The sequence below is a fragment of the Canis lupus genome, chromosome 37, assembly GCF_003254725.2.
Source record: "Canis lupus dingo isolate Sandy chromosome 37, ASM325472v2, whole genome shotgun sequence".
NCBI classification, from domain to species: domain Eukaryota; kingdom Metazoa; phylum Chordata; class Mammalia; order Carnivora; family Canidae; genus Canis; species Canis lupus.
Genome location: NC_064279.1, coordinates 6,043,609 through 6,067,826, shown reverse-complemented (window position 1 = coordinate 6,067,826; position 24,218 = coordinate 6,043,609). Strand labels below are relative to the sequence as shown.

The 24,218-nt window shown below is 39.9% G+C and overlaps 1 protein-coding gene across 1 annotated transcript in view; it reads left to right on the top strand.

Annotated features, from left to right (window-relative positions):
* Window positions 1–24,218, top strand: part of DNAH7 (dynein axonemal heavy chain 7) — a 241,874-nt gene that overhangs the window by 31,957 nt on the left and 185,699 nt on the right. The window contains 4 exon segments of the mRNA XM_025442048.3: window positions 5,651–5,770; window positions 11,418–11,601; window positions 12,206–12,385; window positions 23,478–23,750. Coding sequence (XP_025297833.3) covers window positions 5,651–5,770; window positions 11,418–11,601; window positions 12,206–12,385; window positions 23,478–23,750 — 757 coding nt within the window.

Here is a 24,218-nt window from a genome sequence, read left to right as displayed (position 1 = left end):
CCTCTTAAAAGGGTTATAAGAGCTATTTCGTCACACCTTAATGATTTCTCTTACTGTTTTAACTGCAAATAAAAAAAATGACTACAAACTTACCATCAGTATGGTAACTGGTACTGGTTTTAAATCAGCAGCGTAGAGGTGCAGTAGAGCACGGACATTGCCTTTTACCTCTCGCCCAGTTACCTCTAACCCCCACCCCAGAGCCCACTACCGCACAGACTTTAAGGACTAGTCACAGTTTAGGGGCTGAATTGTCATGCTTTGTTTTAGATCCCACAAAACATTAGCCGCTCCAATCATCTGGATGGTGTAGAAGCCTAGAAGGTATCGCCTACCCGAATGGCATGACTGTTGGAGGTGATGCATCATCACCTCATAGACATTGTCACGGTGGGATGCACAGCCACAGGTGACACGTGCTTGGCACAGCTGGATGTGGATCCTGTTGGTTGGGGGGGGCGTGGAGCTGACCTGCTTGCTCCCAGGGCCGAGGACAGCTGGTCCCTGGGTTGAGAAGCTCCAGCTTCATGCTCCCTCCCTTGCACCGTGCCTTCTAGGGTGTCAGGGGGGTGTCCTAGCATATGCACCTGCGGGCACAGGCTTCCTAAAGGATGCAAAAGCAGTAGGATTTCCATAGATTGTTTCCTAGAGAAGGGCTCCTCTCAGGAACCTCAAAATCTGGATCAGACCTGCCTTAGGAGAGAGGAGACACCCAGTCTCTAAATAGTCTGGAGCCTTCCCTCCCAACTCCAACCTTTGCGACCCCCACGACTGCAGCCCCCCCCCCCAAGCAGCCAGCCCTGCGGGGTCCCCGGGTCTTGGCTGCACCTGCTGTGTGGCAGGAGGGCATGGGAAGCGAGCACACTTTGCGGGGCCTCCTGAAACCATTCGACGGGAAGCCCGTCCTTAGACCTGAACTGTGCATAATTTTTATTGCAATTTTTATTGCATCCTCTGACCCCACAGAGTTGCATCCTGTCTGCTTTTTTCTTTTTTTTTGGGGGGGGGGGAAGAGGCAATTTTATTTTTTAATTTCATGCTTGAAATTCACAAATGTACATGAAGTACTATGTAAACTTTAGGATAGCATTATTTGACTTGAGCCATGTCACCTCATCTAAGTTTAACTGGAGAAACACAATTTAGCCACTCTGCTTTAAAATGTAAACCACCAAATTAGAATAGGGCACTTACAATCAGAATTTTTAAATTGAGTCTCCCATACAGATTTGTAATTTACTGTTGGATTAACTGTTATATTTATGTAAAACACCTTATCAAGATACTATGTAAGAAATTACATCTTTTGCATTAATGGTCCCCTGGGTTGCACTTGGACTAGTAACAAAAAATATATATACTGACATCATACACTAAACTATATTCATATTCTAGATTACAAAAATTACTGAAAGCCAGAATGAATCTTTAAGGTTGGAGGGACCCTTTAATAGTTTAATATTTGGGCTTAAGGAAGAAAAATTAAAATAGTCCCATACTGCATCTCACATCTCTTAAAAATAGGAAGTGTTTTAGCAGTTTAAAACCTTTAGTTATATAAAGCTTATTACACTAGGATTTATTTTATTATTTTTTTAATAATTTTTTTTATTGGTGTTCAATTTGCCAACGTACAGAATAACACCCAGTGCTCATCTCGTCAAGTGCCCACGTCATTACACTAGGATTTAATTCGAAATATAGTTTACAACCAGATCAATTATACATACACTGACACTTTAGCACGAGGACAAACTTTTAAAAACAAATTATTTTGGACCTTTAAAATCAGGTCATAGTATAAAAACAGAGTCCATGGTCTTACATTCAGCAAATTCATACTAAAATATTCTATTTTTGTAGGATAAATGCCAGCAAAACCTTACATATGCTACAAGTTTCTTACATAGATTTACATGGCTCTTTCCTAAGGTACTTAACTTAAAACTTTCACATTATACAGCTCCCCCCCCTTTTTTTAAATTTTTATTTATTTATGATAGAGACAGAGAGAGGGAGGCAGAGACACAGGCAGAGGGAGAAGCAGGCCCCATGCACCGGGAGCCCGACGGATTCAATCCCGGGTCTCCAGGATCGCGCCCTGGGCCAAAGGCAGGTGCCAAACCGCTGCGCCACCCAGGGATCCCCAGCTCCCCCCTTTTTAAAGTAAGCTTTGCAGGGAATGATTTGAGAGCAGATCACTGTCAGAATAGCTTATGCAGTGCTATAATACAAAAATGTATTTTGAAAGCTACTCAGTGATCACCAAATACTGTTTCTGTAAGAAATGGCTTTGGTGGTGCATTAGTTGGCAGACACCCACTGCATGAAAGAAACGGCCATTGGGGTGTATGGTCTCATCTAAATTCGATAGCCCCTACTGCCCTTTTCCACATTTCACCAGCATAGTTTACTAAAATGCAACTATTCTCGAAGAAAAATTCACATTTTCTTTTTGGCAGTGCATCAGGTTGTTGTCATATTACTGGCTTGGGCCTGTCTGCTTTTTAAAAATAAATTTTAATTAAACACGCGGCCATCTATGAAACTTTTATATAAGCATATAAATGTGATCATATATACTTTTTTGCCTGACTTCCACCCACCAGCCTTTCTCTTCCTCCTCGCTGCCCTCCTCTCCACCTGCCCAGCCAAAGACCCATGGCAACCATCCCGCGGGATAGCTTCCCTTATTTTATTTTGTGCTCATATGATCAGATACACACGTGCGCCTACACGTACACACGGCCTAAACGTGGCCTTTGTTGGTCAAACCACACACTGCTGGAAAGCATCGTTCTGCGTTCTGTTGTACGACGTGGATTTCTTTGCCCGCTGGAATTTGGCCTTTGGAATAGGAAGAGGCTATCTCCTTGCCCATGTTTTTCCCATTTCTTTTCTCTCGGGTATTCCTCTCCTGCCCAGCCCTGTGATTTGACTGTGCTTGCAGTCATGAGGTCATACATAGGATGACCTCACCTCCACCTCCCTGTTTGCATGCAGGGGTACATTTTATCTTCACACCACCACCAGAGCTGTTTTCTTTTGTAACCATTAACCATTTTGTAACCTGGTAGATAGAACTACCAGGGCACACTGGTTGCTGGGGGGTGAGGCTGCAGTCCCTAGCATCATCCGTAAAAGGCTTGACTTTGTTGGGCCCTGTCAGGAGGCAAGAGTCAAGAAAATGAGAGGAGAGAGGGGAAGAAAAAAGGGAATAAAGTCCAGATCAAAAACAGTAAATGAGGGATGTGTCCAGACTTGCTGTCCACGGTCATAGCGACGGAGGTATCAGTAGCAGCAACTGAAGCAAACCTCAAGGCATCTGGGGTGATGACAAATGGCATCTGGGTTGAAGACAAATGAGGAAGAAGCTTTGCAGTCTGCGGGGAGGAAGAGGACTCTGGCAACTTCATTGTTGCCCTTGCAGACACGAGTCGTTGCACAGCTGAGAGTCCTCCTCTCGGAGCAGGAGGCTGCATTGATCACCCAGGGCATCCTTCCTCCAGGCCACAGTCAGTTGGGCCTTAATCTCAGCAGCTCTTGAAGATAGAGAACATCCATGTGTGTGGCCGTGGGCTGGGGAAGGGCAATGAGAGAATCATCTGGATGGCTGTGAAAGTGCACAGGTGTGGAGACCGAAGGGAATGTTTGTAGATGGGAGTGTGCAAGCCTGTGTCCTTCAGTGGGTAGATGCACACAACCCACTTCGTGTCTGAGCTGGCGTGTGTAACGCAGTCACAACCTACACACCACACAGGTATATTTGCTTGAAAAATAGTGTGTATATATGAAGACGTGTGTAGAGTGTATATGGACATATACGTGGACATTACCACAGGCCATGAATTAGAGTAGTTGAATGTGAGAGAAAGAGGTCTAAGAGAGTGAGGTTATGTTGCCCCCCCCCCCATCCCCTGCCCCAGGCAGCCATCAGTCTGTTCTCCACATCCACGAGGTCAGTTTCCAGTATTTTAGATGGCACATATGAGGTCATCAAGTTATTTGTCTGTGTCTGGCTTATTTCACTTAGCATGATGCTTTTGGGGTCCATCCATGGTGTCTCAAATGGCAAGATTTCATTATTTTATGGCTGAATAATATTCCATGACATATACTTATGTATCACGATTTCCTTATCCATCAACGGACATTTAGATTGTTTCCCTGTTTTGACTATTATCAATAATGCAATAACATGAGTAATAAATATGTAAACCATGTATATTTAGTGTTTTCATTGTCTTCAGATAAATATCTGGAAGTAGAAGTGCTGATAATAATATGGAAGTCCTATTCTTTACTTTTTGAGGAGCCTCCGTATTGTTTTCCATAGTGGCTGCACCAATTTACATTTCCACAAACAGCGCACAAGGATTCTCTCTTGTCCACATTCTCGCCAACACTTATTTCTTACCTTTTTTTAATAGCCATCCTAGCAGGTGTGCGATGATAATCTCATTTTGGTTTGATTTGTATTTCCCTGATAATTAGTGATGTGAACATCTTTTCATATATACCTGTTGGCCATCTTTGTGCCTTCTTGGAAAACTGTTGATTCAAATCCTCTGCCCACTTTTTAATTGGATTTTTTTTTCTATTGAGTTGTACGTGTTCTTTATAAATTTTTAATATTAACCCCTTCTTAGTATATGATTTGCAAATATTTTCTCCCATTCAGTAAGTAGGATGCCTTTTCATTTTGTTAATGGTTGATTTGGCTGTGCAGAAGCATTTTAGTTTGATGTAGTCCCACTTGTTTATTTTTTGCTTTTGGCATCAGATCCAAAAAAATCATTGCCAACACTCATGTCCAGGAGCTTACTGCCTATGTTTTCTTCTAGGACTTCTATGGTTTCAGGTCTTCTATTCAAGTCATTAATCCATTTTGAGTTAATTTTTGTGTGTGGTGTAAGATTAGGGTTCAGTTTCCTCTTTTCCATGTGCTCGTCCAGTATTCCCAACAGAAAATTCTTTTATTAATTTTTTTAAGTAGGCTCCACACCCAGTGTGGAGCCCCCAACAGAAACGTCTTAAATGTGTAAACCATGTATATAACAAAGATCCATAGCATTGTAGTCAGAAAAGAAGTTGAATGGAAAGCTGTTGACTAGAGTAAGCACTGTGTTTTCTTAAACAAAACAAAACAAAACAAAAAAACCCAAGACAACAACAAAACCAGACAGGATCATAAGATTGTGATACAATAGGTCTTAATTAAGTGTGAGGTCTCCCCCACCCCACAGCGCCCTAAAATGCAAGATTGCTTTCTTTTTAGAGTGGGTACAATTTTTGTTTTAGGAGTAGCGAGGCTTCCAAGCTTTGAGATTTATCTTTTCCTATTGCAATTGTTCCAACTTGAAAGCAAAAATCTATCTAAATTATCTATCAAATCCGTTATTTCGATTTTGTTCTACTTCACAAGAATGCTTCATAATTTATACTGTGTCCTTATCAAATCTAATTACATTAGTTAAAAAATTAAAATTATTTTTAAAATTTCATGTTCTTAAATATTTAATTTTATTAAATAAGCATTTTAATGATATAACCTAGGAATATCATATTTTCGAGGAGACCAGTTAACAAAAAGATTAAAAGCAAAGAAATCTCCTGCCTTAATTATTGCTTATTTTTTTATGTCTTGCAGAAAACTACGTTTAGTTGATATAGAAGAGTTTCATAACCGCCAGGATGCATTAGAGCTGTCAGCATTTCACACCATTGTCATGAAACACATGGAATCTGCTAAAGAGACTCTACTTAAAATGTAAAGTTTTGAAATTTCATGGAGGAAAACACAATTTTAAAAATGTTCTTGTGGGGAACTATATTTTAGCTGCATTTAGAAAATCCTATTTTATTTTATTTTTTAAGAAAATCCTATTTTAATAAGTTTGTAATTATTTCTGTTCAAGAATTAAGTATAATATCTTTAACGGAGTTGGTCTGTATGGCCTATCCGAATGTTCTACACAGCGTAGATTGTGCAGGAACTAAAATAATTATAGTGTTTTTTTTTTTTCCTCTCAATGTCTGGTTTCTACTTTTCTAAGAGTGGGGTTGGATACTGTTGGGAGAATGATCATCAACTTATCCATTTATTAGATATTTGACATCTAGTAATACATTTAAGGCACTATACCTCTCTCATTTTGCTTTTGGATGGGGGATGAAGAATAGTTAAAGCACAATTGGGGTGATCTATATTCTTTAAAGGAGTTTACAATTGCACTGAGAGGTTAGACTTATCAAATGGTAGTTAAACGTCTCAGATTGATCCTTAAAAATGGAATAGCCACACTTGATAATTATTGATGTAGGTACCAGACAATATGCTCTGAAACAATACAGGAAAACTTTCTCTATCATGGGTTATTATAAATAGGACATTAAAATGAGCTCAAATCGCAGGTAACAGAGGTCATGTAACTCCAGCATGGCTTCATGTTTTCCAAAAGTTGGAGATACATCTTCATAGTTTAAGGCTGAATCTTTCCTTTATCTTTTTTTCTTCTCCATTATGTCAGAATCAAATTCTTTTTCTGACATTACTTGAAAGAGCTTTAGAATTTCCTTTAATTCTAGTATTTAGTTAACATAAACAAATAGATGAGGGGGATAGAATGAAACCCCATAACTAATTACAGGGAAGAAAATGACCTCTTAAAGACAGAATACAAATAAATTTTCTTGATCTATAACCTCAGGGTTATACCCCAGGAATATATTACCACTGTAAATTTTGGTCAATTGGGCATCACGGGTGCAGAGTAGAGGTCAAACCTTTATTGAAAAGTTTTGCTGAGAGTTGTAAATTGATTAGCTGTGGCTCTTGATGCTTCCTGATTGATTCTAGGGGAAGAACACTGTGTCTATACTTCCAGTAGTGAACCAGAATGTGTTTATCATGGCTAAAAGACCGCAGATCAGCTCCTCACAGTGGGGAAAGGATTAGTAAATGGTTATGGTATCTGCCCCAAACCCAAATACCCTCTCTCCGTAATCACCCTCCGCATCGACTCAGCAGTTGCTATGGTTTATCACCCCTGCATTCTGGAAATCTGTTTTCTAGGTTCCATGTTCTTACCATCCCCAAGAGTGGGGGCCTCTCAAGTGTTTGCTCCTTTGTCTTCTTTACTTACACTCATGACAATGTCATGATCTCCACTGTCTTTTCTGTCTCAAGGTCTTACGTTTTTTTGAGCTCTAGGCCCTTGTTACTAATTTCATACTGCATATCTCCAGTTGAATGCCACCTGAATATCAGCATCTCTCTTCCTGTTCTGGACCATTCCCAGGCTAAGCTGAAAAAACTTTGTGACTTTTTCTGTTTGTTGTCATCTACATCTTGACCACCCTTAGCCTGTCGCTAGCCATAATCAGTAGATTGCTAACTATTTTTTAAAATTGAGATATAACTTACTTACCATAAAATTCACCACTTTCTTGTGTACATTTCAGTGGCTTATGTTTTGCGATAATCATCACTAATTCTATCACCGCCCAAAAGAAACACTTTCTCTGTTATCAGACACTCCTGATTCCCCCTCCCACGTGCCCTGACAATCACTAACATACTTTCCGTACCCATTCTGAATGTTTCATCTCAGAGGGATTACATAATATGTATACATTTATGTCTATCTTCTTACACTAAGGACAATGTTCTCAAGGTTCATCCATGTTATAGCCTGTATCAGTACTTTATTCCTTCTCATGGCCAAATATTTCATCATATGGAGCTAACATATTTTGCTTATCCGTTCACCAGTAGCTGGACATTTGTGTTGTTGCTACTCTTTGCCTATTAGGAATAATGCATAGTGCAATGAACATCGGTATGAACGTGTGTTTTCAGTCCTCCTGGGTATATATCTAGGAGTAGAATTGTTGGGTTATGTAATAGCTCCGTGTTTGACTTTTTGAGGAACTACCATATTTGTTCCCTAAAAGGTCTGTAAGATTTTACGTTCCTATCAACAATATATGACGGTTCCACTTTCTCTACATCCTGTTTGTACTTGTTATTGTCCATCTTTCTGATTATATACAGTCATCCTAGTAGAGGTGAAGTTCTATCTTATTGTGGGCTTGATTTGCATTTCTCTAATGACTATGTTGAGCATCTTTTTATATGCTTATTCATGTATTTGTCTTATTTGGATGTGTCTATTCAGATAGTTGCTTACTTTGTATTGATTAGTATTTTTATTTTTGAATCGTAAGAGTTTTTTATATATTCTGGATACTAAACCTTCAGTACATGATTTACAAGTATTTCTCTCATTATGTGGTTGATCCTTTCATTTGCTTGATAGGCACAGATTTGAGGCACAAAAAAATTTTTTTAAAAAAATAAGCTGCATGCCCAATATGAAGCCCAATATGGGGCTTGAGCTCATGACCCTGAGATCAAGACCTGAGCTGAGATCAAGAGTTGGACAGTAAAAAAAAAAAAAAAAAAACCAGAGAGAGAGAGAGAGAGTTGGATACTTAACTGAGTAACCCAGGCACCCTGAGACACAAATATTTTTTTAATTTTGATAAAGTCTGTTTTTTTTTTTTTTTGTACATTGATCTTATATCCTGCAACCTTGCTAAACTTGTTTATTAGCACCAATAGTTTTTGTGTGTGTGTGTGTGTGTGTGTGTGGAACCTTTATATCTTTTTCTATAGAAGTTTGTGTTATCTGCAAATAGATATAGTTCTACTTCTTCATTTCTTATCTGCATTTGTTTCTTTTGTCTTCTCTTTGCCTAAATGCTTTGGTTAGAATCTCCAGTACAGTATTGAAAAGATGTGGCGAGGGTGGACATCCTTGTATTGTGCCTGATGTCAGGGGAAGGCTTTCAGTGTTTTGTCATTTTGTTAGCTGTTCCCTTTATCAAGTTGAGGAATTTCCCTTTCATTCTTTGTTTCTTGATTGTTTCTGTTACGCAGATATTGCCAAATGTTTTTCTGCAGCTAAGATCATAATGGGTTTTTTCCTACTTTATTAGTATATTACATTGGTTTTAATATATTGAACTAATCTTTCATTCCTGAGATAAATCCCACTTGGCCATGGAGTATAATTCTTTTTATATGCTGCTGGATTCAGTCTGCTACTACTTTGTTGAGGATTTTTGTGTTATACATGCATAAGGGATATTGGTCTGCAGTTTTCTTTTTCTTGTGATGTATTTGTCTGGGCATGATAATATTGACTTCATAGAATGAGTCAGGAGTATTCCTCTCTCTGTTTTTCTCTCTTTGGGCAGTTTATGAAGGATTGGTTATTAATTCTTTAAATGTTCTGTAGAACATAATAATGAATCCATCTTTACCTGGGCCATGGTCTTTTTATTTTTTGGAAAATTTTCTGATTATTAAGTTAGTCTCTTAAACTCTGTGACTCTTAGTATTACCATCTTTGCATATATAATTATATCAAATTGAATAAAAGGTTAAGGAAATTAAACAGAATGAAACCTCTTGAAGTCTACTGGCAAAATATTATGATCCACATAGTTTTTAGTACTTAATGCAGCTTATTACTGGATAAGCCTTTCTTCGTTCTCCAATACCCAGCTCAAATGATCCTTCTATGAAATTCTCTGTTGTTTCCCCCTAAAAAGTGATCTCTTCCTCTTGAATACCTCTTTTGCAACATTCCTTCCTTTTGTAACATGTACTTGTGTGTTTGTTTTTTCCTCCAAAGTGCCTATAAGCACTTTGCAGACTAATATTTTGTACCAAGTGTTTTGTACATAATAGGGAGCCCTGTAAATGTCTTCGGGACAATGACTGGATAATTTTTAAAGCATAATTTGTCTTTTTTTCCAGTTTGATGGCCCCAAGTCTATTTCATCTCTTGTCTGAACTACTGGTCACTGCAATAAACTGGCAGTTTCTTGGTCCCCTTTCTTAATATAGCATTGCCCTTCTCTACTTAGTATTTGTTACTCATCCTCTTTATCTATTGCCTCAACAATGACACCTTACAGCAAAAAGATTTGCCATAGCTTCATTTTTGAGAGTGAGGTTGCCCCAACTTCTTGTGTTTAGTTCCCAAGTTCTGCAAAAGTCCTCACAGACTTTCCTCCACTTATTTCTCCTATTTTCTAGGAAGAAATCTATCATCTCTATTATAGACAATGAAATGATTAGACATATTAGCCCCACTCATCCACTTATTTTTCTTATTATCACACTTCTATTTCAAATTCTTTTCTTCTGATACTTTTCATTTCCTTCCTTCAGTGAAATTGCCATCTTCACTATAAAATCCTTCTCTGTTAGTTAAATGGAAAATTATATCTCAATCCTTTGACTTCAAGACTGTTTTTTATCCTATGATGCATTGTCTTCATTATTATAAGAGATGATATATCTTTTTATATCTCCCATGATACTGTTCCTAGCACATAGTAGATACTAAAGTAGATACTAATTCATTTATTAAAGAAATGAATACATGTATTTAAAATTTAGATCTTTCTTGGGGCATTCAGGGAACTCCTAAAGATATGAAGACCCTACTTTTTAAAAATATCTCTTATAAAGAGTTCTCAATATTCCTTAATTTTGTACTATTAGTGGTTTTATAAACTGAAAACTAGACTTGTTATCATTATAAATCTATATGTGAATTTACTGTTACCCTTTTATTATGAGGATACATACATATTTGAAACTGTCTTAAAACAGTCATTCTTTCAGGATTTCACATTAAGGGGAATAAGAAAATAATTGATTTTATTGACTTGGTTTCAAGTCATTGTGAAACAGAATAGCAGAAAGTACCAAGTGGATTGAACCAAACAAACTTACTTGATTTAATCAGCAATTTGCATTTTAGCTTTAAATTAACAAATCCTTTTCCCAAAGAACATTTTGGAGACCAGTGAGTAGTATTTTGTGATATCCAATACTTATTTACTTATTTATTTTTAAATTTTTATTTATTTATGATAGTCACACAGAGAGAGAGAGAGAGAGAGAGAGGCAGAGACATAGGCAGAGGGAGAAGCAGGCTCCATGCACCGGGAGCCCGACGTGGGATTCGATCCCGGTCTCCAGGATCGCGCCCTGGGCCAAAGGCAGGCGCCAAACCGCTGCACCACCCAGGGATCCCCCAATACATTTTTATTTAAAAAAGTACAGGAATCAGAGTTTCAGGAGTTAGATTTACGTTTTTATTTTCTCACAGCATCACATTGTTGAGTCATCTTCCATTGACTGTGATTAAAATTTATTTTCCAAGAAAAAGTGAAATATGCTAGTGCTTATGTTTCAGAGAGTGGCTCATGTCAATTAGCAATGTACCTCTCTAGGAAGACCTTTGGATGTCTAGAAGTTACTGCTGATGCTTAATGTAAAAGGAGTGATTCACTGGAAGTATTAACTTTTAAAAGTCTTTTGTGCTTCCAAGGTGGTTTCCAGAAGTGCAGAATATTTATTACCAAGGCAATAAAAAAAAACAATTGCCAACCGGTGACAGCAGTGCCAAATTGGAATCTTTTTTCAACTGTGCGGCAACACTTATGACTTTACAGCTGCAGGAACTCACTTTGGTCTCCATGCAGGATTTCACAGACTTAATAGCACAACCACCAGTAAGTATGGTGCAGTTACACCAATATTCATCTACTAATTTATTTTCAAAAGGAAAATGTTTTTTTTTTTTTAAAGAACTTTTTCCAGTGGGAGAGGAGGAAGTATACTTTTAGATCACTTACCTATTTTTTTTAAAAAAAGTATCAATCTGAATATTCAGGATTCAGGATTCAACATGATTATATTCATGTTGGTGAAGGATTAGTAAAGGGAAGTAAAAATATTGGGAAATTTGGGTCGTGATGCCTGGGGAAGGTTTCTGCAAGGAACTCTTTTCTTTCTGGAAGAGAGTCCTATTAGAATGTGACCTGGGCCTGGAAATTTGAATGTTCTCTTGGGCTCTTGTATGAGTGTAGAGCCCCATTGCTATGCACATTCTCCTTTTTCTGGAACTCCTTGATCTGTAGGCCAGGTGGATACTAGATACCAACACGTCTAGCTGGGAATTATTCTTGCTCTTTTTAGTAGAGCTCCTCATTGGCTTAACCGTCTAGGGCATAAGAGGAGATGTGAGTTCCCATGTTTTCTAATTGGGACCAGTGCACTGCTTAGTCTCTCCTGGTTCATAATATATTAACATCCATGTATAATTTTTTCTTGCAGGATTCTATTAGAGCTTATGAACATCCGGGTTTCATCATGAGGCTGATTCTTGAAAATGACACCATTAAGTTTGAACCTGATTTCAATGACTATGCAGACATCCTTCTGAACATTTATGACATCATGATTAAGGCTGTCAGTTTTGTCCCAAGAGTTGAGACAAAATTGTATTCCAAGTGGGTAAGTAACAAGGGTATTCTGATAGCTTGAATTTCCATGATGATATTCATTTCAAACAACCTTTAAAAAGTGTAGACCTCTATTCTCTGCCTTGCAGAATATAAATGGCTTGGTAAAATTGGTATATAAGAAAGTTTTAATTCAACAAAATACTGTTTTCCCATTAGCTGATCTTGGAGTATACCTAGTTTCTTGGGACTGAAATTTTTCTTAAGGGAAAGAATTAAAGTTGTGCTCCAGTTTAAAACATTTGATGAGTGTTTGCTGTAGCACTCAAGCCATGCCGTAGGCCTCCCTTATACTGTTGTAGCTCTCTAAAACCGTCCTCCAGTTGATTACTCTCCTCATATACCTTTTCCCATAAGTAGTAGCATCTCTGTACTCTCCAATCCCAAATTCTACTTCCCTTCTCTCTCTGGCCACGTATTTAGCAAAGCTTTGCTGAACTTGGGTATTTCAACAGCAGTTACTGCAGTCTCGTGTACAAAACAAGCATGTCTGATAATTCCTTCACTTAAAATGTTTTCAAGCTTTTTAAGTCCAGTGGCTTGTTAAATTCTTTCCTATTTCTTTTACTTTTTAAAAAATATTTATTATATAGAAAGAGCATGCACACAAGTAGGGGGTGGGCAGGGAAGGGCAGAGGGGAAGGGAGAGAACATGTGAAGCAGACTCTGCGCTGAGCTCCAACCTCAACACAGGGCTCTATCCACCACTGTGAGATCATGACCTGAGCCAAAACCAAGGGCTGGCGGCTTAAACGACTGAACCACCCCACCCAGGTCCCCTCTTTTTTATTGAAGTCATTCACAAATATGAATAGGAAAGCATCCAGGAAACTAGTGTGTAGTTTTAGGTGGTAGTAAAGTTACCCCCATGTACTAGAATCTAACTAGAGAAGTGGACTATCATTATGGATACCCTTAAGCTCTTCTGACCACTGCCCTTCCCTGTTCCCACACTCCTCTCCTACCTTGTGGCAAAAGAATCGCTATCTCGAATTTTGTAGTTATTAAGCTGAAATTTCAAGATAGACTTACAACCTGTGTGCATATCCCTCAACAATTACCATTTATTCTTTCCAGGACTTTGTGTGGAGTCATCTTATAATCACTGACCTGTTTTTTTTTTTTTTTTAAAGATTTTATTTATGAGAGAGAGAGAAAGAGAGAGAGAGAGAGAGAGGCAGAGACACAGGCAGAGGGAGAAGCAGGCTCCATGCAGGGAGCCCGACGCGGGACTCGATCTCAGGTCCCCAGGATCACGTCCTGGGCCCAAGGCAGGCACTAAACCGCTGAGCCACCCAGGGATCCCCTGCTTGTTTGTTTGTTTGTTTGTTTTACTCAACATTGTGATGGTGAAATGATCCATTGTGAGGATATTATCCTCATCATAGAGCTTCTAATTTTTTTAAGATTTTTATTTTCTAGGAATTCCTTTAAGTTCTTTGTCAAATCGCACAGGTCACTTTTGATAGTCTCTTGTATTTAGTCATATATTTGTTACTCTTTTACTTCTCTATAAAAGGTGCTTTGCTGATATGACCCTTGCCCATGGTGGCTTATTTCTGTGGGTGTTTTTTCTTTATTATTCTGGGCTTATACATGTAAGTACCTCACGCAGGGAGGTCCTTAGGGCCTTAATTTAAGTGGGTTCCTCCAGAACTTGCATATTCTCCTGATGGTTGCTCTGGAGGCCTCTCCAGACTGAAGGACTATTTTTTTTTTGTTGTTGTTTTTTTGTTTTTTTTTTTTTATTGGTGTTCAATTTACTAACATACAGAATAACACCCAGTGCCCGTCACCCATTCACTCCCACCCCCCGCCCTCCTCCCCTTCTACCACCCCTAGTTCGTTTCCCAGAGTTAGCAGTCTTTACGTTCTGTCTCCCTTTCTGATATTTCCCACACATTTCTTCTCCCTTCCCTTATATTCCCTTTCACTATTATTTATATTCCCCAAATGAATGAGAACATATAATGTTTGTCCTTCTCCGACTGGCTTACTTCACTCAGCATAATACCCTCCAGTTCCATCCACGTTGAAGCAAATGATGGGTATTTGTCATTTCTAATAGCTGAGTAATATTCCATTGTATACATAAACCACATCTTCTTTATCCATTCATCTTTCGTTGGACACCGAGGCTCCTTCCACAGTTTGGCTATCGTGGCCATTGCTGCTATAAACATCGGGGTGCAGGTGTCCCGGCGTTTCATTGCATTTGTATCTTTGGGGTAAATCCCCAACAGTGCAATTGCTGGGTCGTAGGGCAGGTCTATTTTTAACTGTTTGAGGAACCTCCACACAGTTTTCCAGAGTGGCTGCACCAGTTCACATTCCCACCAACAGTGTAAGAGGGTTCCCTTTTCTCCGCATCCTCTCCAACATTTGTTGTTTCCTGCCTTGTTAATTTTCCCCATTCTCAGTGGTGTGAGGTGGTATCTCATTGTAGTTTTGATTTGTATTTCCCTGATGGCAAGTGATGCAGAGCATTTTCTCATATGCATGTTGGTCATGTCTATGTCTTCCTCTGTGAGATTTCTGTTCATGTCTTTTGCCCATTTCATGATTGGATTGTTTGTTTCTTTGGTGTTGAGTTTAATAAGTTCTTTATAGATCTTGGAAACTAGCCCTTTATCTGATATGTCATTTGCAAATATCTTCTCCCATTCTGTAGGTTGTCTTTGAGTTTTGTTGACTGTATCCTTTGCTGTGCAAAAGCTTCTTATCTTGATGAAGTCCCAATAGTTCATTTTTGCTTTTGTTTCTTTTGCCTTCGTGGATGTATCTTGCAAGAAGTTACTATGGCTGAGTTCAAAAGGGTGTTGCCTGTGTTCTTCTCTAGGATTTTGATGGAATCTTGTCTCACATTTAGATCTTTCATCCATTTTGAGTTTATCTTTGTGTCTGGTGAAAGAGAGTGGTCTAGTTTCATTCTTCTGCATGTGGATGTCCAATTTTCCCAGCACCATTTATTGAAGAGACTGTCTTTCTTCCAATGGATAGTCTTTCCTCCTTTATCGAATATTAGTTGCCCATAAAGTTCAGGGTCCACTTCTGGATTCTCTATTCTGTTCCACTGATCTATGTGTCTGTTTTTGTGCCAGTACCACACTGTCTTGATGACCACAGCTTTGTAGTACAACCTGAAATCTGGCATTGTGATGCCCCCAGATATGGTTTTCTTTTTTAAAATTCCCCTGGCTATTCGGGGTCTTTTCTGATTCCACACAAATCTTAAAATAATTTGTTCTAACTCTCTGAAGAAAGTCCATGGTATTTTGATAGGGATTGCATTAAACGTGTACATTGCCCTGGGTAACATTGACATTTTCACAATATTAATTCTGCCAATCCATGAGCATGGAATATTTTCCATCTCTTTGTGTCTTCCTCAATTTCTTTCAGAAGTGTTCTATAGTTTTGAGGGTATAGATCCTTTACATCTTTGGTGAGGTTTATTCCTAGGTATCTTATGCTTTTGGGTGCAATTGTAAATGGGATTGACTCCTTAATTTCTCTTTCTTCAGTCTCATTGTTAGTGTATAGAAATGCCACTGACTTCTGGGCATTGATTTTGTATCCTGCCACGCTACCGAATTGCTGTATGAGTTCTAGCAATCTTGGGGTGGAGACTTTTGGGTTTTCTATGTAGAGTATCATGTCATCGGCGAAGAGGGAGAGTTTGACTTCTTCTTTGCCAATTTGAATGCCTTTAATGTCTTTTTGTTGTCTGATTGCTGAGGCTAGGACTTCCAGTACTATGTTGAATAGCAGTGGTGAGAGTGGACATCCCTGTCTTGTTCCTGATCTTAGGGGAAAGGCTCCCAGTGCTTCCCCATTGAGAATGATATTTGCTGTGGGCTTTTCATAGATGGCTTTTAAGATGTCGAGGAATGTTCCCTCTATCCCTACACTCTGAAGAGTTTTGATCAGGAATGGATGCTGTATTTTGTCAAATGCTTTCTCTGCATCCAATGAGAGGATCATATGGTTCTTGGTTTTTCTCTTGCTGATATGATGAATCACATTGATTGTTTTACGGGTGTTGAACCAGCCTTGTGTCCCAGGGATAAATCCTACTTGGTCATGGTGAATAATTTTCTTAATGTACTGTTGGATCCTATTGGCCAGTATCTTGTTGAGAATTTTTTCATCCATGTTCATCAGGGATATTGGTCTGTAATTCTCCTTTTTGGCGGGGTCTTTGTCTGGCTTTGGAATTAAGGTGATGCTGGCTTCATAGAACGAATTTGGAAGTACTCCATCTCTTTCTATCTTTCCAAACAGCTTTAGGAGAATAGGTATGATTTCTTCTTTAAACGTTTGATAAAATTCTCCTGGGAAGCCATCTGGCCCTGGATCTTGTGTCTTGGGAGGTTTTTGATGACTGCTTCAATTTCCTCCCTGGCTATTGGCCTGTTCAGGTTTTCTATTTCTTCCTGTTCCAGTTTTGGTAGTTTGTGACTTTCCAGGAATGCGTCCATTTCTTCTAGATTGCCTAATTTATTGGCGTATAGCTGTTCATAATATGTTTTTAAAATCGTTTGTATTTCCTTGGTGTTGGTAGTGATCTCTCCTTTCTCATTCATGATTTTATTAATTTGAGTCTTCTCTCTCTTCTTTTTAATAAGGCTGGCTAATGGTTTATCTATCTTGTTAATTCTTTCAAAGAACCAACTCCTGGTTCTGTTGATCTGTTCCACAGTTCTTCTGGTCTCGATTTCGTTGAGTTCTGCTCGAATCTTTATTAACTCCCTTCTTCTCTTGGGTGTAGGATCTATTTGCTGTTTTTTCTCTAGCTCCTTTATGTGTAAGGTTAGCTTTTGTATTTGAGTTCTTTCCAGTTTTTGAATGGATGCTTGTATTGCGATGTATTTCCCCCTTAGGACTGCTTTTGCTGCATCCCAAAGATTTTGAACGGTTGTATCTTCATTCTCATTAGTTTCCATGAATCTTTTTAATTCTTCCTTAATTTCCTGGTTGACCCTTTTATCTTTTAGCAGGATGGTCCTTAACCTCCATGTGTTTGAGGTCCTTCCAAACTTCTTGTTGTGATTTAGTTCTAATTTCAAGGCATTATGGTCCGAGAATATGCAGGGGACAATCCCAATCTTTTGGTATCGGTTCAGACCTGATTTGTGACCCAATATGTGGTCTATTCTGGAGAAAGTTCCATGTGCGCTTGAGAAGAATGTGTATTCAGTTGAGTTTGGATGTAAAGTTCTGTAGATATCTGTGAAATCCATCTGGTCCAGTGTATCATTTAAAGCTCTCGTTTCTTTGGAGATGTTTTGCTTAGAAGACCTATCGAGTATAGAAAGAGCTAGATTGAAGTCACCAAGTATAAGTGTATTATTATCTAAGTATTTCTTCACTTTGGTTAATAATTGATTTATATATTTGGCAGCTCCCACATTCGGAGCATATATATTGAGGATTGTTAAGTCCTCTTGTTGAATAGATCCTTTAAGTATGATATAGTGTCCCTCTTCATCTCTCACCACAGTCTTTGGGGTAAATTTTAGTTTATCTATTATAAGGATGGCTACCCCTGCTTTCTTTTGAGGACCATTCGAATGGTAAATGGTTCTCCAACCTTTTATTTTCAGGCTGTAGGTGTCCTTCTGTCTAAAATGAGTCTCTTGTAGACAGCAAATAGATGGGTCCTGCTTTTTTATCCAGTCTGAAACCCTGCGCCTTTTGATGGGGTCATTAAGCCCGTTCACATTCAGAGTTACTATTGAGAGATATGAGTTTAGTGTCATCATGATATCTCTTCAGTCTTTGTTTTTGTGGACTGTTCCACTGAACTTCTTCTTAAAGGGGAATTTTAAGAGGCCCCCTTAAAATTTCTTGCAGAGCTGGTTTGAAGGTCACATATTCTTTTAGTTGCTGCCTGTCTTGGAAGCTCTTTATCTCTCCTTCCATTTTGAATGAGAGCCTTGCTGGATAAAGTATTCTTGGTTGCATGTTCTTCTCATTTAGGACCCTGAATATATCCTGCCAGCCCTTTCTGGCCTGCCAGGTCTCTGTGGAGAGGTCTGCTGTTACCCTAATACTCCTCCCCATAAAAGTCAGGGATTTCTTGTCTCTTGCTGCTTTAAGGATCTTCTCTTTATCTTTGGAATTTGCAAGCTTCACAATTAAATGTCGAGGTGTTGAACGGTTTTTATTGATTTTAGGGGGGGATCTCTCTATTTCCTGGATCTGAATGCCTGTTTCCCTTCCCAGATTAGGAAAGTTTTCAGCTAGAATTTGTTCAAATACATATTCTGGCCCTCTGTCCCTTTCGGCGCCCTCGGGAACCCCAATTAAACGTAGGTTTTTCTTCCTCAGGCTGTCGTTTATTTCCCTTAATCTATCTTCATGGTCTTTTAATTGTTTGTCTCTTTTTTCCTCAGTTTCCCTCTTTGCTATCAACTTGTCTTCTAGGTCACTCACTCGTTCTTCCACCTCGTTAACCCTCGTCGTTAAGACTTCTAGCTTGGATTGCATCTCATTCAATTGATTTTTAATTTCTGCCTGATTAGCTCTAAATTCTGCAGTCATGAAGTCTCTTGAGTCCTTTATACTTTTTTCTAGAGCCACCAGTAGCTGTATAATAGTGCTTCTGAATTGGCTTTCTGACATTGAATTGTAATCCAGATTTTGTAACTCTGTGGGAGAGAGGACTGTTTCTGATTCTTTCTTTTGAGGTGAGGTTTTCCTTCTAGTCATTTTGCTCAGTGCAGAGTGGCCAAAAGCAAGTTGTATTGGGAAAAAGAGAAAAAGAGAGGAGAGAAAGAAGGAAAGAAAAGAGAAAGAGAAAAAAAAAAGGGAAGAAAAAGAAAAAAAAAAAACGAAAAAAAAAAAAGGAAGAAAAAGAGAAAGAAAAAGAAAGGAGAAAAAAAAGGGGGTGGGGGAAGGAAACAAATCAAAAAGCAAACCAAAACAAAAACAAAAACAAAAACAAACAAACAAAAAAAAAGAACCACCGGGGAGTATCTTCTGATTCTGTGTACTTTAAGTCCCTTGGCTTCTCCTGGAAGTTGTCCGTCTAGCTGGTGTTCTGGGGGAGGGGCCTGTTGTGCTGATTTTCAGGTGTGAGCACTTGGGGGAGCTGCTGTGCCCCTGCCTGGTGCAGGGCTCGGTGGGGGTTGTTTACCCCGTGAGGCCGCGGGAGGAACAGCCCCAGTGGCGGGGCAGCTCTGGAAACCTGGATTCAGCTCCGGCAGGAACTCCGTCTGCAGGGCCTGGAGGCTCCGGGCGGGGCCGCTGATCTGCTCAGCTGGGGCAGGAGCGTCCTCGCTGTCCTGGGCCCTCCCGGCCTCTGCCTGTCCCGGGGGAGGCGGGATCCTGGGCTGTGTCCGGGCGCCCTGTGCTCCGGGGCCTGCGCTGGTGGATTCGCGCTCCCGCCCCGCAGCCCCCTCCGCGGAGCCGCCGCCCGAGCCCCCCGAGCTGCTCCTGGAACCGCGCAGCCCCCTCCGCACGGAGCCTCTTCCTCTGCCCGAGCCCCTCCGAGCTGCTCCCGGGCCGCGCAGCCCCCTCCGCGGAGCCGCCGCCCGAGCCCCTTCAGCTGCTCCGGGTCCCGCCGGGTCCCGCCGCGAGCGCTGCAGCCCTTAGGGAGCTCGGCGCATCTCCCGGGGCGCAGGTGTCTGTTACCGTCCCCGGGAGCCCGAGGGCATCCCCGCCCTCCTGGGTCCTGCTCCACCTCCCCGCGAGCCCCTTTCCCCCGGGAAGGTCGGTGCAGCTCCTGCTCCTCCGGGACGGGGCTCTCCTGTCCTGGGGACACTCGCCCCGGCCTCAGCCCGGCTCCTCACGGGCCCCTCCCCCTTGGAGGCCTTTGTTCCTTTATTTCTTTTTCCCCGTCTTCCTACCTTGATAGATGCGCGAACTCTTCTCACTGTAGCATTCCAGCTGGTCTCTCTTTAAATCTCAGGCCGAATTCATAGATTTTCAGGATAATTTGAAGGTTTTCTAGGTAGTTTGGTGGAGACAGGTGATTTGGCGACCCTGCTCTTCCGCCCTCTTGCTCTTCTCCCTGAAGGACTATTTTTAAATGAAATTCTCGCAGCGGATTTTGTAGGCCACACTGGCAATGTACTAGTTTACCCAAATCTGCATGAGAACACGCTGCAGGTCACAAATTCTTCAGGTGACCATGTTTTTTCTTCTGCACTGAAAGACAAGGTCAAAACAGGATATTTTCCTTGCCTTTCCTCCCTCATTCAGAGGTTCCCTCGCCCGTCAGCATTCTGAAATTGTGTGTCCCCTTCCCGTGTTCTTGGCTTTCTGTGGGGTGCAGAAATTATGACTCCTCCTTCCTCAGGGTGAGGCTTTGTTTCCTGACCATCATCCCCACCCCATCCCCACGCACCCCTGCACAGAGGCCCGTCTTGCTAGAGACTCATTGAGCAAAACTTAGGCCACCAGGGATCAGCAGTCTCTGGGCAGCTGCTCACTTGGGCACAGGATTACCTCTCAGTTTATGTTCTCTCACGTTGGTCCCTAGACTTGCTCTATTATTTTGCTTCCTTACTGTGTATTATACAAGTTGTGTTTGGCATTTTATCCCCCCAGCACACTTACAGGTTTTGAACTAGATAGCTATTTTCAGGTTATCTGTTCCTCATGTTGCCACAGACAGAAGTCTCTCGAGAAATACAGTTTACTTTGTCCTCCGTTTAACTTCAGTTCTATTTGTTCTATTAGTTCTATTGCATCTTTCTCCAGGGATACCCTGCCTTTTTTTTTTTTTTTTTCAGGAATGATCTGAAGGAGCTTACCCAACAGACAAATATAACACGTTAGTGAGAATCACAGGGTGTGCTCAAAGTAGAGGAAAGGATTACCGTCATTTGAATGAATACAGTTGCTTTGATTTAATGGTTATAAAATATGGCTCTGAGTCTCCTGGTTTCTAAGGAATAAGACAAGTTTTACTTGGAATTAAACAGTTAATTTAGACTGCTCAGGTATTCTTCCTGCTGTGAGATTCTGAGAGAAAGAGATCTTACACGGGGCCTTCTACACAGGGTAATAGTTCTGAAACCCTATGGGTCAGCATCACCTGGTGAGATTTTAAAAATACAAATCCACCACCACCACCTCTTGCTCCTAGAGATGCGGATTCACGGTGGTAGTTGGTTCTCAGAGACAGGTTGCCAGAATCATCTAGGGATATTTTGCTAGTTATCAGTTAGGTTTGGAAACAAGTGATATAGAAGACACTTCGAGTAAGATGATTGAACGTGATTTCGATGACCTTTGACAGCAACTGCAGAAGCGTATTTCGTAGAGCTGTTCTTATCACAGTCTTTGATAGAAACAGAAAGTGAAATTAAAATCCACTTTTTTTTTCCCCATGATAGGTAAGTGCAAGGGGCTAAGATGCTGTGAGTGCAGGCATATCACCATCTATCTTATGATCTCTTTTGATAGACCTTGGAACACTTGGCACTGTCTCATACAAAATATTCCCCTTAACTCCTGATAGAAACTGATTAGAATTCATATCACAAGTATACATGCTAATATAGTTCTGATGTACTGGTATCCAGTTATGTTTAGAAAGAGAGACCTATAGGCTATGGACATCAGACAGGCTGTTAATATGTTTAAGAAACATTGCATAATGAATATTAATGACCTTTGCATTTGATCCAATAATTACATTGCATACAGTACATAATATAGATTGCTTTATCCCAAAGTTGTTGTGTTTTGTTTTGTTTTCTGGAATAGATGGCACCAAGCACCTACGGAGCTCAGGGCTGAGTGGTGGTGGTGGGATTCACTAAAGTTCTCAAGAAGCATCTAGTTCTAAGCAATATGAGCATCTTAGGCAAATGCACCCTGGAGACCTGAATAAACTACCCAGATCTCTAAGGAATCTTTTTTTTTTCTCTAAGGAATCTTTTGATATTATCTAGTAAATGCTGTAGAATATCCACTACGGATCATAATTTTTGTTTGTCACAGTGAAAAATCCCTTCTGAATGGGGGGGGTAGAGCATCTACATTTTTAAGTGTAACTTGATTCAAGATAATCAACCATGTAGACACATGTACTTGCCCTTTTTTTTAAAGATTTTTTTTAAAGATTTATTTATTTATGAGAGACATAGAGAGAGAGAAGCAGAGACACAGGCAGAGTGAGAAGCAGGCTCCATGCAGGGAGCCCAACATGGGACTCGATCCTGGGACTCCAGGATCATGCCCTGGGCCAAAGGCAGGCGCCAAACCGCTGAGCCACCCAGGGATCCCCTGTACTCGCCCTTTTATTTGAGAAGAGGAGACAAGCTGTTGAGATGTGTTTGCTTATTTAAAATTGTTGTCTGATCCATTATTCTAATGGTGGTAGCAGAATGCACATTTTGTAACTAGGAATTTTAGTCTACTCTAGTCGCTGTTCACAGAATCAAAGATCAAAGGTCAACAAATGAGTGACTTAACAGTCTTTCTTTGTTCTAAGACAGATTACTCCTCAAGGTGAAAAAGTACTGTGATCAAAGAATATGATGATATGACACTGAGCTGGTTGACTTTTTAAAAACAAAATGCAATGCAAGGACTACCTTATAAAGCATATACAATTGCACAAAGAAAATGTGGATTTTGGGTGTTTTCATATTCTTTTATTTTGTCTATATTTTCAAGTGGCAGTTCTTTGATCCCTACAGAAAAACAAAACTAGGTAGCCTTGAAGGAAAACAAAAAAAGTTATATGAGACTCAGATATTCAATACACTGCTATGATTAAACTGAATATCTTTCTATAGAGGTTATAAAATCAAAAAGGTCTTGTGAGTAAAAAAAAAAAAAACAACCTTTTCTCTCACACTTAACGCTGGGAAATGAACAAAGGGTGGTGGAAAGGGAGGCGGGCGGGGGGTTGGGGTGACTGGGTTACGGGCATTGAGGGGGGCACTTGATGGGTTGAGCACTGGGTGTTATGCTATTTGCTGGCAAATCGAACTCCAATAAAAAAATAAAAATGAATAAAATTTAAAAACCTCTATATATGGTAAGATCGGCATTTTTACAAAGATAAAGGATACGACTACCTTTATTTTTGGAAATGAATGTTATTTTTCTCCTTTGTTTAGGAAAGTAAGTCTAAGCCAGCAACCTTGAAACCAGTAATTCTGAATGAAATCATCGAAGCCCACAAAGACAAGGTGAAGGAAGTGGTAATAAGAGAGAGTGAGGAACCTACCAAACACCTCAGACTCTATGACAAGTATAACTTTCTGATCACCAGAAAAGCTGAGCAAGAAGTCGATGCTTTCCTCGAAGAAAATCATACTTATGAGAGAATAATTCAAGAAATTCGCAAGTACCAAAAACTAATAGAGGAGATACAGTACACATCTAGAAAGGTAAATGATCTGTTTTTGTACAACTGTTCTTTGTAACTAATGATCTTTTTTTCCCAGTTTTATTAGGATGTGTTCTTGGACCATACAGTGAAAGACTCAGACCGTTACTATCAACAGGGAAAGTATTTCTTGCCTCTCCACGGGCCAAGTGTTGGGGTAGTAAGCCCTGGATAAGTGGAAGGAGACAAAACAGGGTTCTTGTCCTCATAGGACTGAAAGTCTAGTACTTCAAGCCTAACTTTTAGCTACTTTATATAATTTGATCCCTCAAAAATTCCAAGAACTTAATTTTTTCTTTTGCTTTAGTGTTTAAAAATCCTTTGGAAAATACAGTAATTACACCAAAATGTGATTACTTCTGTTCAGCAAGAGGCTGGTAATTTAAGATTTTCATTTGTCCTTTTTTATAATTTCCAAAATTTCCACCTTGAACACACATTACTGTTTTGTACAGAGAATATGTAACAT